This window comes from Phallusia mammillata, chromosome 7, assembly GCF_965637545.1.
Source record: "Phallusia mammillata chromosome 7, kaPhaMamm4.hap1.1, whole genome shotgun sequence".
Lineage (NCBI taxonomy): Eukaryota > Metazoa > Chordata > Ascidiacea > Phlebobranchia > Ascidiidae > Phallusia > Phallusia mammillata.
In genome coordinates, this window is record NC_137258.1 from 23,693,049 (window position 1) to 23,708,360 (window position 15,312).

At 36.5% G+C, this 15,312-nt stretch overlaps 1 protein-coding gene across 2 annotated transcripts; it reads right to left on the reverse strand.

Annotated features, from left to right (window-relative positions):
- Positions 1 to 222: 222 nt before the first annotated feature.
- On the reverse strand, positions 223 to 15,302 carry LOC145238460 (venom phosphodiesterase 2-like). Of its 2 annotated transcripts, XM_080101650.1 has the most exons (24): positions 14,850 to 15,302; positions 14,705 to 14,783; positions 13,541 to 13,684; positions 13,230 to 13,376; positions 12,899 to 13,042; positions 12,559 to 12,675; positions 11,761 to 11,821; positions 11,385 to 11,476; positions 10,427 to 10,506; positions 9,769 to 9,888; positions 9,143 to 9,315; positions 8,527 to 8,708; positions 7,752 to 7,942; positions 7,282 to 7,385; positions 6,500 to 6,569; positions 5,815 to 5,905; positions 5,204 to 5,364; positions 4,630 to 4,678; positions 3,878 to 4,029; positions 3,687 to 3,801; positions 3,138 to 3,215; positions 2,108 to 2,249; positions 1,878 to 2,046; positions 223 to 1,316 (listed from the first exon to the last, which is right to left on the reverse strand). In XM_080101650.1, the coding sequence occupies exons 1-24, from the start codon at positions 14,862 to 14,864 to the stop codon at positions 1,023 to 1,025; spliced, it is 2,970 nt and encodes a 989-aa protein (XP_079957776.1). In that variant the 5' UTR covers positions 14,865 to 15,302; the 3' UTR covers positions 223 to 1,022. The 2 variants fall into 2 exon arrangements, with proteins under 2 accessions (XP_079957776.1, XP_079957777.1); XM_080101651.1 differs by lacking the exon at positions 13,541 to 13,684.
- Positions 15,303 to 15,312: the final 10 nt, after the last annotated feature.

A 15,312-nucleotide genomic window follows, 5' to 3' on the forward strand; every position in this document is an offset into this window, starting at 1 on the left:
TAAATGGGGTTAATTTCTCGTCTATTTGGGTAATAAGTTTAAAATGGGGGTTGGTAACTTTTAAAGAATCGGACAATGTTGAAACAATAATGAATCTCTAAATAAAGTGACAACTTTTTATACCAATGGTGGCCCTGCACAAATTTAAAAAACCGTTACAATACTTTTAAGGATGTAATCAATGTGTCAAAGCTTGAGATTGTAAGCTTGTAAATCGCAATGTAATTTGTACACAATGTAATTCAATCAACAGTCACAAATATCGCAAACACTTCAACAATAATACGTCGTTAGTGCCCGGGTATTTCCGTATCCAGCCTTCAATGGTAAATATTAACGCAAGCATTTCGAACGAGAAAAAAGGTTTGTGGTTTTTCACAAACAATGCATTAAGACATGAATCAATGGTTATCGAACACTGTTGTTGTGACAAAACAATCGCGAGAAATTATCGAAAGCGTGTAACAATGAACACTCGTGTAATGAACTTGCATAATGTAACAATTAACAAAACAAAACATGCTTTTCCTCTAATTTCGTCAACTTAGCTAGTTTTTAGTTGAAAAGTTTGAGATGTAAGATACGACAAGATATATAGTTGATTAAAAAATACCTGTGTAAATAAATGACATAATTGTTGTGTCACATAGTGGTAACAATGATCAACTAAATTGCACGAGCTGAGCGAGGACGTTTTTGGTGGGTCATTAAAGCAATAGTAATGACATAAAGGCAGTGGTGGGATTCAGTCGGTTCGCATCGGTTCTAAACCGTCTCACGAAATTTTATAAACCGGTTAGCATTACTGGTTACTGTCAATGGATTATTTGTAACAAAACCGGCTGAAAAACATGGCTTTTGTGATAGAACCGGTTGACAAAAAAATTGAATTCCACCACTGCACAAAAGGGTTTTAAACAAACCAGTAGAATCTAAATTTCGGCAAACAATTTTAAACAAAGTAACCCAATTCTGGAAACAATCAAACTTTACAGGAACATAATTGTTAAGTGTAAAAGGCTTTACATCAAACTGACGATGCTGGCAAAAACTGAAACGACAAATGCAAATAAAGTAGATTTCAACTGTGTGGACATATTTTTTGATATTTTAACAAAATCGACGAGTAACTTATCAGTAAACTGGGGAAGTCGATTCTTAAGCCGGACCGAAGCAGTAGCTGTGTTTTGGTCAGCCAAAGGTCCGGTTGTCCAGTCTTCGAAAAAATTTATGTCGGTTATGAGTTCTACGTCACGAACGCGCGCGACGTGTTCGATAACTGTTTGTGAAATCCAAACTTCGTCGGGTTCGTCGCCCTGAAAAAGTAACAACAAAAATTTTTACATCTGATTACGAATTATCAAGGAAAATAGCAAACAAATTTTATTACTTTATTAAATATATTTAAATTTGTTTTTGATTTTGGCCCAAAAAAATGGCAGTGGTTGTGTAATAATTAATGCTTTTGCACTGCTGAAGACAGCAGCGGCTGTAAGACATTTTGCCAAGTATGTATTCATTATATATAAGCTCTATGGCACTTCTGACTTTGTCTTGTGTCTCTGTTTATTTTATCAATAATGAAATTCATGATTAAAAATTTACAGTTGAATAAAAAAAAAACGGGCATATAACCCCCTAAGTTAGTCCTCAGTATTAAAAATACTAAGTGTGTTAAAATTGAACATTTAATCACGATTAAACTTCAGCAAGGACCTTATTACAACAAAAAAGCACAGAACAACAACAACAACAAAAGTTACATTGAAACATTTCAACTGCAATATGACTACGTATCAATACTGTACTGCTCTGTTAAATTTTAATTTCAGCGATCATTATTTTGGCTTAAAAAATTTTGGCTAAAAAATTCTTACCGCATAACAAGGTTTGTCTTTGAAATTTGGAATAATGAAACTCAAAACTTCCACGTCATCGGGTGATGACGTACAATTCGCAATACTCATCCCTGAATGCGAACAATATGCAACTATGATGTAATAATGGGTCGGCATAGGGATCCCAGGTGCAGCATCAATTACATCACTGAAAGTAAAAATGTAAATCAAGACATTAAAATTTAGTCCGATAATTCATTTTAACTAACCATGGTAACCGAAAACAGGCCAACAAGTCGTAATCGTCCGAAATTCCGTTGTGGTCGTAGTCAAATGCAGGTCCAAGCATTACTAGCGTTTCCCCGTGAAAATACGACCAATTTCCCACCGTTTCCATCATATAGTTCCAAACTAAAGTAAAACACAAGCTGCATACAGTGCACACTGTTTCGACCTAAGGATGAGACCTTATAGGTCGAAACAGTGTGCACAGTCTGCAGCTTATTATTTATTGGCTCTGTACTTTTACAAAGTAAAACACATTTTTTTTAATACTCTAAATATGGAAACATGTTCCCATGGAAACAGAATCAGTCGATAATGCTTAAGAATATAAATACTTCGCCGATTGTCATCGTCAGTTTCTTATTCAAATAGAATCAGTGATCGTCGATAAGTATGCTGCCTGTCAGAGGGTTATATACCGCTCAATCGACCGACTCGAACATTTTTTAAATATTTTATCTTTTAATTTTTTTTCTGATCATTTTTTTTCTGTATATAACTTAGTAAGAGGACCATTCGGTCTGATTTAAAAACTGATTTAATAAAGGTTAAAGAAAAAAATCTTTTAATTTTGAAAGTGTTTGTTAGGTTTAGAATCGTAAGCGCACCCGAAATTCGAGCCCGAACCCGAATCGTTTCGGATAAACCCGTTTAGGCCCGAAAGTTTGATTGACAAGTCTATAACAAAAAAGACATGCACAACAATCGCACGCAATGGCTCAAGCAAGACGTTTTAGGGCTGTGCGGCAGCATCAGGTTAAGTTCAGCAACTTAGCTCGGTAATTTAAATTTAAAAAAATTACGAACACAGAACGTGAAGTCATTCCCGCCTTAAGCCCATTTGTTACAAAAATCAAAACCTGAACCTGCCCCGAAAAGGCTGGCCCGACTTACAACTATGGTGCGGCTTTATGCAACACGGCTAACGGAATATCTAAACATTTGCTCGATTGCCGTTCACAATTGGACGGCCTTCTGTCACCTTGGGAAGAACGCCGAGCCTAATAAACTTACTTTTTACGGAATTCTTATAAATCGGAACTCGGTTGGTAGAAATGGACGCGTCGTTTTGTTCGGTCCCGGAAGTGAATCCTGTTACGGAATAAATTTGAGGAAAAGATATCATTACTTTATAATAAATGGGTGTGTAGACCCCAAGGGCTCCGCGAGGTTGGCTATGGGGGGAGGCAGAAAAAAGGTACAGGATTACAGGATTACAAAACAAGCCTGAGTTGGATCACTAAAATATCATCTTTTCTGTTGTCAATTACTAAACAAATAATTAAATTTACCTAGAGTTTTCGGTTAAGCAAAAACACATTTGATTTACTTGTTTTAACTTGTTATTGCACACCCATATGCACTGCATAACCTCTTTTTCATTTTAAAAATATTATTATTAGGATTTTACCGAAAACGCTTCGGGCAAAATTTAAGCATAGCGCAGTTATGCAATTTAAAAGAGGTCCATTACATAACGGTTGGAATTGGAAATCACTACAGTATACATATATGTCAGATGATACTGCTTCATTGCAAGGTCACTGTGAAGATTAAACTTACCAGGTTGGTACAAATACGTGGTAGTTGCAACGTTTTGGAAGTTTTTCGAAATTACAAACTCATCGTGATATCTCGGGTCGCAGCGGTCACAGACTTCGGATACCTCAAGGCCAGGCTAAAGCAAAACAAGCAAAATTGGAAGGTTTTGATTCTAAGGGCAGTGTCACGTATATAGTATAGTTTTTGTGTACCTTCGACCTATTTAATACGAAGCTGGTAAAAAGCGGCATTTGTGGTGGAGTTTCCAACATAGTGACGTAGTTTTGCTGATAGAAAAAGCAATCGGAGGTATACGGCTGTTTTGTCACACCTAGTGGTAGATGCTTTGCCAGTGTTGAAGAGACTGGAAAAAATGAATGGTTTAAAAACATACAAGTCAGGCAACGGTGCTTGTGATTCGACTTTCGACAGGCTCACAACTGAGCCTTGCTGGAGCACAAGTCCCGGACAGACTCCAGTAGTTGGTTCGAATCCCACCGCAGGCTAGATTTTTTCTAGCATGTGCCTTGCCATATGTGAATGCTTGAGACCAACTTGATTTGGTATGACGCCTTTAATAGGCCTGGCGTATCATATGATTTATCAACGAGTATGCCGTGATCGCATAGACGCTTCAAGGCTGATCGTACTTATCTTGTACTTACCTTGGTTTAAAAGCCATCGAAAAAAATTAGTTAAAAAGTCCAGTGCTTCAATCATTTTTTTCTTTCCAGTCGGTTACGATGAATATGAATATATTCATACTGGGATCAGCCCTGAAGCGTAGATTTTTCTAGCTTAGGCCTGGCGTACTTTGATTTAGTTTAAACGGTTCAATTTTCCCAATAAACAGCATTATGATATTATAAGTGTTTCGAAATGATTAGAAGTTTAACAGATTTTATAAAAGTTACGTCTTAGGTGGGCAACGAAGCATGCACTGTAGAATATTAGAAAATCTTACTTTGTTGATCGGACAAGTAAAGCCTTTGGTTGACTTTTGTTGAGTTAGTCTGAAAAAAAAATGTATTAGCTGCATAATTTACGAAAACATGTATAAGCGAAAATACATAGTTTAAGTCTTGATCAGCACAACGCATATTGACATTAAAATTAAATGCAACCTGCTTTCGCGGACAATCCTAGTTTATAGAGTAAGACAAATAAGCTATGTTCAGTTTCTGGTTAGTTAAAAATCAGCAACACAGAAAATGTATTTTAGGCTTCGTATTTTGGCACAAATTAGTATCTAGACCAGTGGTTCTCAAACTTTTTTATTGTCGGGGCCAAATGGTAGACTTTTAAGTGTGTAAGGAGTCGCAAAAAAACAAAACCTCAGAACATCACTATAGATTATTTCCTTGAAAGCTAAAATAGCAATCTTTGGAGTTTTTTTGAGGTCTGGTGCGACCCGCAAAATGCGTAGTTGGGAGCCGCATGCGGCCCTGAGAGCCGCGTTTGAGAATCACTGATCTAGGTTTATTATTAAAAAACGAGCACGCTTTCCGACAGGAAGAGTTAACCAGTTCCATTTATACCTTGCTGCAATTGGCGCAATCTGATTCCCATGGAACTACCCAGCACGGCCCAGTAGCGCCATCTACCGGAAAGGTGAGATTAAGTGAAGGCGGAGACCTCATCACGTGATACATCGAACCCTTTGTTCCATTGTTCGGGGCAGCCGTAATGTTCAGCAAATCTGAGCGTAAAAGATATGCTGGTTAGTTTAGTTGGAAAGTGTTACCGTACCAAAATCTACAAAATGGTTCTAAAATTGTGGCCCATTGCCCAGCATTATGCCTTTTCAATGTCTCAAAAAAAGTTGGGCTTGTATATCTAGTGATATTGTAAGATAAAATAAGCTGGAAGGGATGGAGGGTTATGTTTCTTCTAGAAGTACACAATCAAATACATAAACTAATTTGTGTATGCGTGCAAGATAAAGGCCTACCGGTTAGTTCGCAAATAAACATTACATAAATGAATTATATAATTGTGTCGATATTTAGGTTTAAAATTCGAATAAAATATTTAATTATCCACAAATGATTGTGTTATGTAGGGCAAGAAATAAAACAGATTGATTAAAACAAACAAAACAACAATATAAGATATGTTTCGTTCAATAGAGATTTCGTATAAAGTCTACCTGCCATAAGATTGTACACCTCGATGTTTTCAAACGGTTCCGTGGAATTGTAATTCTGTTTGAAACCGGGTCCGTGTGCTGCAAATAATGCCTGAAACAGAATAATTTAAACTCGTATAAATTCAGTACAAATACAATGTCAGGTTTTGGCAACATGATTTATTAAATTTGTGGCAGCAAACAGAAGCAGCAAAATTACAAAAGCGAGTATTTTGTCTAGCACAAAACCGATTGAACGTTAAGATTGTTCAATAAGCAAACAAAAAACACAGACGTTAAAAGTAGCTACTAAGAATGTTTTTTTTTGCTGATGTATAGCATGTAACAAATACATTTTAGGTTATTGTATAAATTAGAAACAAGCACATGTTGTTTTAACGATGATATTAACGTTTTTGTTCAAACTTTTGAGTAAAATGTATTTGTTACATGCTATACATCAGCAAAAAAAACATTCTTAGTAGCTACTTTTAACGTCTGTGTTTTTTGTTTGCTTATTGAACAATCTTAACGTTCAATCGGTTTTGTGCTAGACAAAATACTCGCTTTTGTAATTTTGCTGCTTCTGTTTGCTGCCACAAATTTAATAAATCATGTTGCCAAAAATTCAACAAGTGACCTCACATGTATTATTTTAAAACCTATAAACTTTTGTTACTAGTTTACAAACAAACAACCCACTCACATGCATACTGGCGAATTCGGGATCAAACCCATGACTCCCTCCGTCGCATTTCGTGTAAGAACCTTTTTTGCTGAAAAAGAAACGCATCAAAAATAGTTTTGCTGTTTTACAATTTTACAATTATTTATCTTGCAGCCACCAAGGTTAAAAAGGAATAACAATACGTTCCCATAGTTTAACAATATTGAAATAGATGGCAATACAAATTAATAATTTAGATTTTCTCTAATTATGGAAACAGGTTTCCAGAGAAACAGAATCAGTCGTTAAAGGTTTAAGAATATATATTTCGCCTATTGGCATCGTCAGTTCTGTAAAAGCGAGAAAAAAGCAACAATAAAATGAAGATAAAACATCAACAGGCTAAAAACCAACACCCAAACCACTTCACAGGTGGAAAGGCGCTAACTGTACGCGTATGGGTCTGGCAAGCAATGACGCCCAAACCCGCGCACCAATCAAGTCTTATCAGAGACGCGGATGAAACGCGCCTAGCATTCGAACGGGCACAATAGGAGATAAGAGGCAAAGGAGGGCGCAACGATAACGAAAGCAGATGAAACAACATAAACAAAATACAAAAATGCGACATACGAGGCAACCAATAAATTGACTATCTGATTTTAGACAGTATCATACGCTGAATGTAATTTAGATTTTGTTTTACTTTGATTTATAACGCGTTGTATGGTAAATTATAACTAGATTGTAGCAAATACAGATGAAAGACAAAAATTTGTATTTATACAGACTTTAATTTGTCTACAAAAAACTTTTCTCACCCTTCAACGAGATAGGTGTCGTCCATTAAAAGAATGACGTCATCGATCCTTTGGTTGTTCGCGTAATGGAAACGTTTCGGAAGATATTCGTCTTTCAGGAAGGCCTAGAAATACCAAAAATACCAAACTTAACCGAAAGTAGAATTCTGAATTTTTAAATTCCAGAACCAGACGATAATTCATCAAATTCATCAATTTTTGATTTTCTGAAAATTACAAAGACTTTGTTTAACATATCATTATTATTATTTAATATTATTTTGTATTATTTGTTCAATATATTTTTTTTTATTTTTTTGTTTACATATAAACTAATATGGATAAAAACAATAACAAAAATCAGCATTCCGGGGAATTAAAACTGTAGCATTTTCGTTTCGCCGTCATTGTTTGGTAACAATCTGATCATTTGCCCACTTGATTGATAAAAATAAACATTGTGACATCACAAACACAATTATGACACTGACCTGCCAATGCGCCTCCTTCCGTTTGCATTTTAATTTCTCATAAACTTGAGTTACATTGTAGCTCGCTTCAGCCACCGGATCAAGGTTGCTCCCAACACGACCAGCTGACCCACTTTTAACGAAATACTTGGAGGCGTCGACCCCAAATTTTTCGATGCTCGTCAACCGACTGCATTTGACAGGCGACATTCCTACAGCAAAATAAAATACATAAATAAAAATTTAATCTGTAAAGACAGAGAAGAACAGTTGAGATTAGCCCTGAAGCGTCGATGCAAACCAGTGATCACAGCAAATTTCAAAGCAGGCAACGGTGCTTGTGATTCAACTTGCGACGGGTTCTCCACTGAGCCTGCGTAGCATCGTGGGTCGAATCCCACCACAGGCTAGATTTTTTTAGCCTACGCCTTGCCGTATGGTGAATGCTTGGTGACTGGCTGATTCGGCACAATGCTTTCGATTGGCCTGGCGTACAGTGATTTGTTAATAAGGTTAAAAATTGTAGAGAACGACAGACCTGCTAAAAACATTATTAGTTCAACTAAAAAATAGCGTACAATAATATCACTGTTACCCTGCCTAGCAGAACAAAAAATAAAAAAAGACCTGCAAGAAATATTACTAATTACAAAAGATAAGGGCCTGGCAAAAAGGGTTTTATTACCAGATAAGGGTATTATTACCAAATAAGGGTTTTATTACTAAACAAAACGTACAAAGAACTGCAAGAGGTATTACCTAAAAATGTTTATTAGATAATCTTTTTAACGTTTACCGTGATCTGCGAGCATTATAATGTTGACGCAATTCAGGAGCCCTCGGTCTCTCAGTCCGTTCATTAATATTCCAACCATGGTATCTGCTGTCTTGAGGGTTTTATCAAAACCCGACCGTACTGGTCCGTATTTGTGCCCGGCAGAATCGAGAATGGAAATGTACAAAGTAATGAATGATGGTCTGCAAGGGGTAAAGATATTGCATATATTAAAAAAAATTCTCCAGCGGTTTCCCAAAATTTGGACTTGCAACTACAACTACAGTTTTTGGTATTTAAATGAAACACTTGCGTTCTCTTAAAACTACTTAGCGGTCACCCAAACCAAACCTTAAAAAAACCCTGACTGGGTATGTTATGGTTGTTAAGACTTTCAAAGGTTATTTTATCCAAAAAATCTACAATATCCAGCAGTTGGTATGGAGTTTTGGACACGAAAATAACAAACTTGCACGTGAAAGCAGATGTATAAGCTATTGCTGCCAGGCATAATATCAAATTTATAGAGCTCTTCTGGCAGGTAACCCATTGGGAATACTTATCTTTTTACTTAACCCAAAACATTGTTATGTCGTTAATAAATGTTGATGAAAAGTTGAATTAAATTTTTAATTACCGCTGTCCCGTGGGCAAATCCAACCAATCAAGTGCTTGATACATTCTCTCTTCGTTCGGTACGCTTCCGTCATATTTAAAATAATAATCGGGATATCTTGTTATGTTGACGTCAGAGCCTGGCCAGAAATAGGTGGCGCTCTTGAGGCCCTGGTTACTGGCAGTCACCCAAATCTGGAATTGTCAAAACAAAATAATGCAAAATGAAACAGAAAAATTGGTTTGCATAAAAATCATAGATGAAAAAGGGAAACTAAGTAAAATGAAATTGTAAATCAGATTAAATTACGCTTTATGAATAGGTTTCATATAGTTTACGCCAAGCATATATTAAAGGCGTTATACCGAATAAAGCCGGTCACCAAGCTTTTCCACAAGGCAAGGCATATGGGCTAGAAACACGGTTTTAAAGCTTTGATACATTTTACACTGACAATAACAACAAACATTGTTAAAACATTAAAATGTTTAAAAGGCCAATTAAAATATTTAATCAAGCTTCTTCTAAAGATAATGTCTAGTGCAGCTATAATAAAGTATGGCTATGATAAAAAAAACTCAAAAAATCACGACATTTTCCAAGTAACAATATTGCTGCTCTTATATTTCCAACGCATAACAACTCACCGGTTCACCTTTCCACCAGTAAGGCTGAAACGACTCTTGGTTGCCAAGTCGAAATTTCTTCCTCAAAACACGATCAATCATTACGTTGCCCACAATCCCACTGCTTTCAGGATATAGACCCTGGAATTGAAAAAAGTTACTGAGTCCAGAAAATCGTATGACATAAAATTGTACAATTGTATCAATCCAACAGTGATGAAAAATTCTCAAAAAATAATGATCTTCAAAACAAAATTAAAATTCTGAAATAATCAACTAAATCGCGTTTTAATTTAATTTTCAATGACCGTTTCAGTTCTTAAATTTTGACACATTTTTAAGTAACAACTATGCACATTTAATAATCCCAGTGGTGAGATTCAATTTTTTGTCAGTCTGGTTCTGTTACAAAAAATCCATTGACAGTAACCAGTAATGCTAACCAGTTCGCTGACCTCCTCTAATTTCGTGAGACGCTTTTATAGAACGGGTGCGAACCGGCTGAATCCCACCACTGCTAATAACTGACATCAACCTTGAAGGGTTGATGCAGACCATCACGGCACAATCATATAAAATTCATAGTACTCTTGTTTTAGCGCAATTGTGCTACCAGTTTTTTTAAGGGCTTGGTTAGTGTGTGCCAACTATACTTCCGAAAGATAGCAACAACACTTACCGTAGCAATTGTGTAGTGATTGGGAAACGTCTTGGTTGGATAAACCGATCTCATATACGGGACGTGCACTCCACATGATGCTAAGAAACAAACGAAGATTGAATTTTAAAAGATTGTGGCGGAAAAATTTATTAAAATTTCCCGTTTCAGAGCCTTTTAATTGACTGATGGTTTAAAGCAGTGGTTCCCAACCTGGGCCCATGCCCCCCTAGGGGGGCCCACGAGCTGTGTTCCGGGGGGCCACGGGTGTAGATTCACTAGAAACACCCACTAAAAGCGATTTTCTTTCTAACTTTTTTTCCTAATTCAATCGACTATTTCACATACTATTTGTCTATATTGAGGTTTTTCACGATTGCGGATTCTTGATTACACTATTAGACCTGTTTAAAGCCGAAATTAGTACCGAATTCCAACACGAGATTGCCTTTTACAAGGGGGCCACAGGTCCTTCAGGGTTACTTAAAGGGGGCCACGAGGCCAAAAAGTGACTTTTAGGGGGCCACGGTCCACCAAAGGTTGGGAACCACTGGTTTAAAGTATAACTCAAGAAAGTTCTAAGTTTAAAATATTTGTCGAAAATCTGAGAAAAAGAACGTGCACTCCTTTTGAAAGGTGGCTATTGAAAAAATGCTTTCTCAAGCTTCGATAAAACACAACAAAATTGCCGTGTTGGGCGCACCAAAGCAAACCTCCACAAATGGGGCTTCGTACAAGATGCATATTGTAAATGTGGCCTAGAAACTCAAACGATGGACCATATATTATCCCGCTGCCCTCTTGGCCCAGCATGCGCTGACCAATCTTTGAGGGACATCACGGAAGAGGCCCTCACCTGGCTCCAGCACTGGCGTGACAAGCTATGATGAACAAAATTGTAGATCCTACAATAACTGTTACGTTTAGTAAAACATAATCATTAAGTTAATGGTGTTTATTTTAGCATTTTTTTATTCACCAAGTTTGTGAATGTTAGGAGTCAATTCCCTGTACAGATATTCGGCTTTAAAACCGTCGATTGAAAATAATATCACGGGAGGAATTTCGAATCTAGAAATAATCAATTGTTCAGTGTTATTGTGCGGTCACAATGAAAACAAACAAAGATTTATAGCTGCTTTATTCAGCCCTTTGCCGTTTTAAATGTTGTTTGACTTTGAAGTTTGAAGCAAGATTTAAGAACACGTTTACATAAATAAATATATATATGTACCATTCTAACAGTTTTGCTTAACGAACCCAAGTTATTCGCTGTTGTGGTGATTTGTTTTTCAATTAACTATAACTTGTAGATTTAACCGCGGATCATTTGCACTTTGACCTAATTCACTTACCCTGCAGGGCATTTTTGTTCAATTCCTTTGTTGCAAGCTTCTTTCGACCATGGTAGTTTGTCTACAATACATAACAAGTTAATTGTTTAATGCAAAATTACAAACGTGCAGTAAAAACTAAAACACTTATTTCAACGATAATAGTACCAGTAATACATAAGCGTTTGGACAATTATATCATATATGTTTCACGATCTAAAGTTCTAACCCAGGGTCGGCAACCCTTGACACGCGTGCCATGGTTGGCAGACGAGGTGGTTTTTCATGGCACGCCCACCGATTTGCGTGTTAATATTGAAGTAACAAATTAACCTGTTACACTGCTTGTTTATAGTTTTTATCATGCCATTGTCTTAATTCAGCCTTACATGTACAAAACACTCTGCTTTCTCTTTATTATTGATATCTGCTGGCACCAACCACTATTATTTAGAAAAACTTTGGCACGTTTTTTTTAACACATGGAAACAACAAGTAAATTAGCACGCGTCGCCCAAAACGTTGTCGACCCCCTGTTCTAAACCCTATTGGCAGAAACAGGGCAAATGAATTGATTTATTATCAAAATTTCCCTTTCCCCAAGCTAAAAGTCAGTCTCATTACTTTTAGCCTTTGTTAATCTTTTTTGAACTGTCCATAAAGTTAACATTTCCTAAGTCTTTTAACGCTTCCACATGGGGCCACGTTTTTATATTAACCGGCCAGTACGTACAGTTTCGTGACAGGATAAAATGCTGTAAAATTTTCCGGCCATATGCGCAATTTCCAGTATAATTGCCAAAATAAAGATTATCTTACTTAAGCAAGTTTCTTGATAGTCTGCGCAGCAGTTTTTGGCGGCAAGACAAGTATTTCTACAATCACATCGTTCTCTTGTAACGTTACATTGTCCTTTGCAGAAATATCTCTCAGTTTCTGCATAAAAACACATAAATTAAGGTGTTTTCATCAGCATTTACAGTTAAAACTTTAGACACAATAGGCAGTTTTGTCGTCACAATGCATATTGACGTCACACAGGTCATCGCAAAAAACAATTATCACATTTAGTGCTAAGATATAATAACTGCCTAATTGTAAATATTACATTTTCCCTACAATGTATTGATGCTACACTATAAGGCTCTTTGTGACTAACCATTCACTTTACAAAGAGTGTTAAAATCATCACAGCAATTGTTGTATCTTGAACAGGCAGTATTGCATTGACATTTATTTTGTGGATTGTATTTCGATTTGCATCTTCCTTGACATGACAAAGATGTTGAAGGTGTCTGTGCACCTGAAAAAAAGTAGTATACCAGATCAAAATACAGCAGCAACAATGAAAAATCATAAAATACTTGACTAACGTAAGAATATTATTTGTATCAGTTCTTTTGTATGAAAATGTTCATTAAAAAAGCAGATCGGTTGAGTGTTTAAGCCAGGAAGACGGTTAAGAGTTGTAAAAAAACAGTAAAATATACCTGTTCCAGCTGTACAAAGTGAGTTAAAATCTCCACAGCAATTGTTATATCTTGGACAAGCTGTATTGCACTGACATTTATTATTCTTGTTATATTTCGAATTGCATCTTCCTTGGCATGACAGAGAAGTAGAAGGTGTCTGTGCCGCTGTGAAAAAGTAAATTACTAAATCTAAATACAGCAATAACTATGAAAAAACAATCGAATACGTTACTGATTGTTGGCATATTATTTGTACCATCTTTTGCACAAAAAAATTGATTTAAAAAAGCAGACGGTTATGGGGTTTATGGAAATGCAACAGAACATGCCTGTTCTAGCTTTGCAAAGAGAGTTAAAGTCTCCACAGCAATCTTTAAATTTTGAACAAGCTGTATTGCACTGGCATTTGTTATTCTTGTTAAATCTCGAATTGCATCTTCCTTGGCAGGTTAGTGAAGTTTCTGGCGAATTGTCTAAAAAATAACGAACTGTCGACATACATATATTACTAGGTTCCCCTTAAACGCCCTGAAGACCAGCGATCACGGTACATTCAGTGGTGGGATTCAGCCGGTTCGCACCAGTTCTATAGAGCCGCCTCAAGGAATTTTATAAGATCAGCGAACCGGTTAGCATTACTGGTTACTGTCAATGGCATTTTTGTAACAGAACCGGCTGAAAAATATCACTTTTGTGATAGATCCGGCTGAGAAAAAAATTGAATCCCACCACTGGGTATATTCATATATAAATCAAAGGAATACTTAAAGTCCATCATGATTAAAAACAAGAACTTGACAAAAAGAATTTTATTGTATTGAAACAAATTTAACAGGGGGTAAAGTTGTTGTTGTTTTTTTGTTTTTAGTACCCGGTTAATATTTTGTGTTTATTTACATTTTACAGCATGTTTAAATTTGCTACACGAAAGCGGTACTGCATTCGTGATTTAATGACCGCTTTACGGGCCAGCATGACGCCAACAGTTCCGCAACACGAAGAAAAGTGGATCACTATATATTGGTGACTTCAAACATGAAGCCGTCGCGAAACTGGTTTAAAGAAAATGATTGATGTTCATGTTTACATGGTTTGTACCCTGGACACGAGTTGTAAGTGGGGGCCGGATTTAAGCTTGATCAAAACGGGTTTGATTCGGGGCTGACTTCACACTATATAGGGCATATTTGTGTCGTAAATCCACATTAATATAAACAAACTTTCGGGTCGTATGTTAAAAACCCATCGGGCTCGCACACGCTTACAGGTCCACCAGGCGGTATTTCAAACATTTGTAGCTGGCTATAATCTGTTTAATTGTAATTGCATTTATAGCAAAAACAAGAAAATAAACTTTTTTCGCTAACAAGTGAGTTTATTTGATTTTCATTTCTACTGAAATCTCAACAAGCGTTACTGAAACACCTCACTTCAATAAATGACCAATACACCAACGCCAAAATCCGGAACAATAAAAATTCTCAATACTTAACTGTTTGATTGGCTTTCCGCTGACTGAATTACCAGCACGGTAAAGACCAATGTTCCGAACATTAGAGCTCGCAGGGTTCCCTGAAAACGAAAACACAGTAGTTAAACTAATGCACAACAAACATTGCAAACGAAACACACTCTTACCTGAAAACTCAACATCGCAATTTTCTGCCTTTACCTTACACTATAGAAGTTTTCGATAACTTTGTTGCAAGAAAACGGCTGCATTTGCCGGATGTCACGACTTGTAGCCCGTTTACACCAAACTGGTCCTCAGCAAAGAGCGTCGTTGCATGTGAAATCTTAAGGCTGCCTTTTTTCTTTTTGTTACGCGCCAAAACATGATTTCATGCAATAAGCTTCCAAATTGCCCGAGAATACGCTAATTGCACCACTTCCATTTTGGATGTTTGGTGCTCGACACGCGAATTTGTTAAAATGTGTAATGACGAAGCGAAAATTGCCAAAATCAACGACCCGAGTAGGTTTTTAAAGAAACATTCCAAACTAATTGTTAAAAACAACTTATAAAAGTAAAAACTTAAAAATAAGCAAGACTGATACCTAAAATGCAAATAGCCTTTACCACCCAGGCAAAAACTTAGCA

Excerpts from the sequence above, each read along its gene's own strand:
- LOC145238460 (XM_080101650.1), bottom strand. Across the intron at positions 5,906-6,499 it reads CCGAATTCGCCAGTATGCAT|GCATTATTTGCAGCACACGG; the intron begins GTGAGTGGGTTG and ends ATTCTGTTTCAG. Across the intron at positions 4,679-5,203 it reads ATTGCGCCAATTGCAGCAAG|ACTAACTCAACAAAAGTCAA; the intron begins GTATAAATGGAA and ends TTTTTTTTTCAG.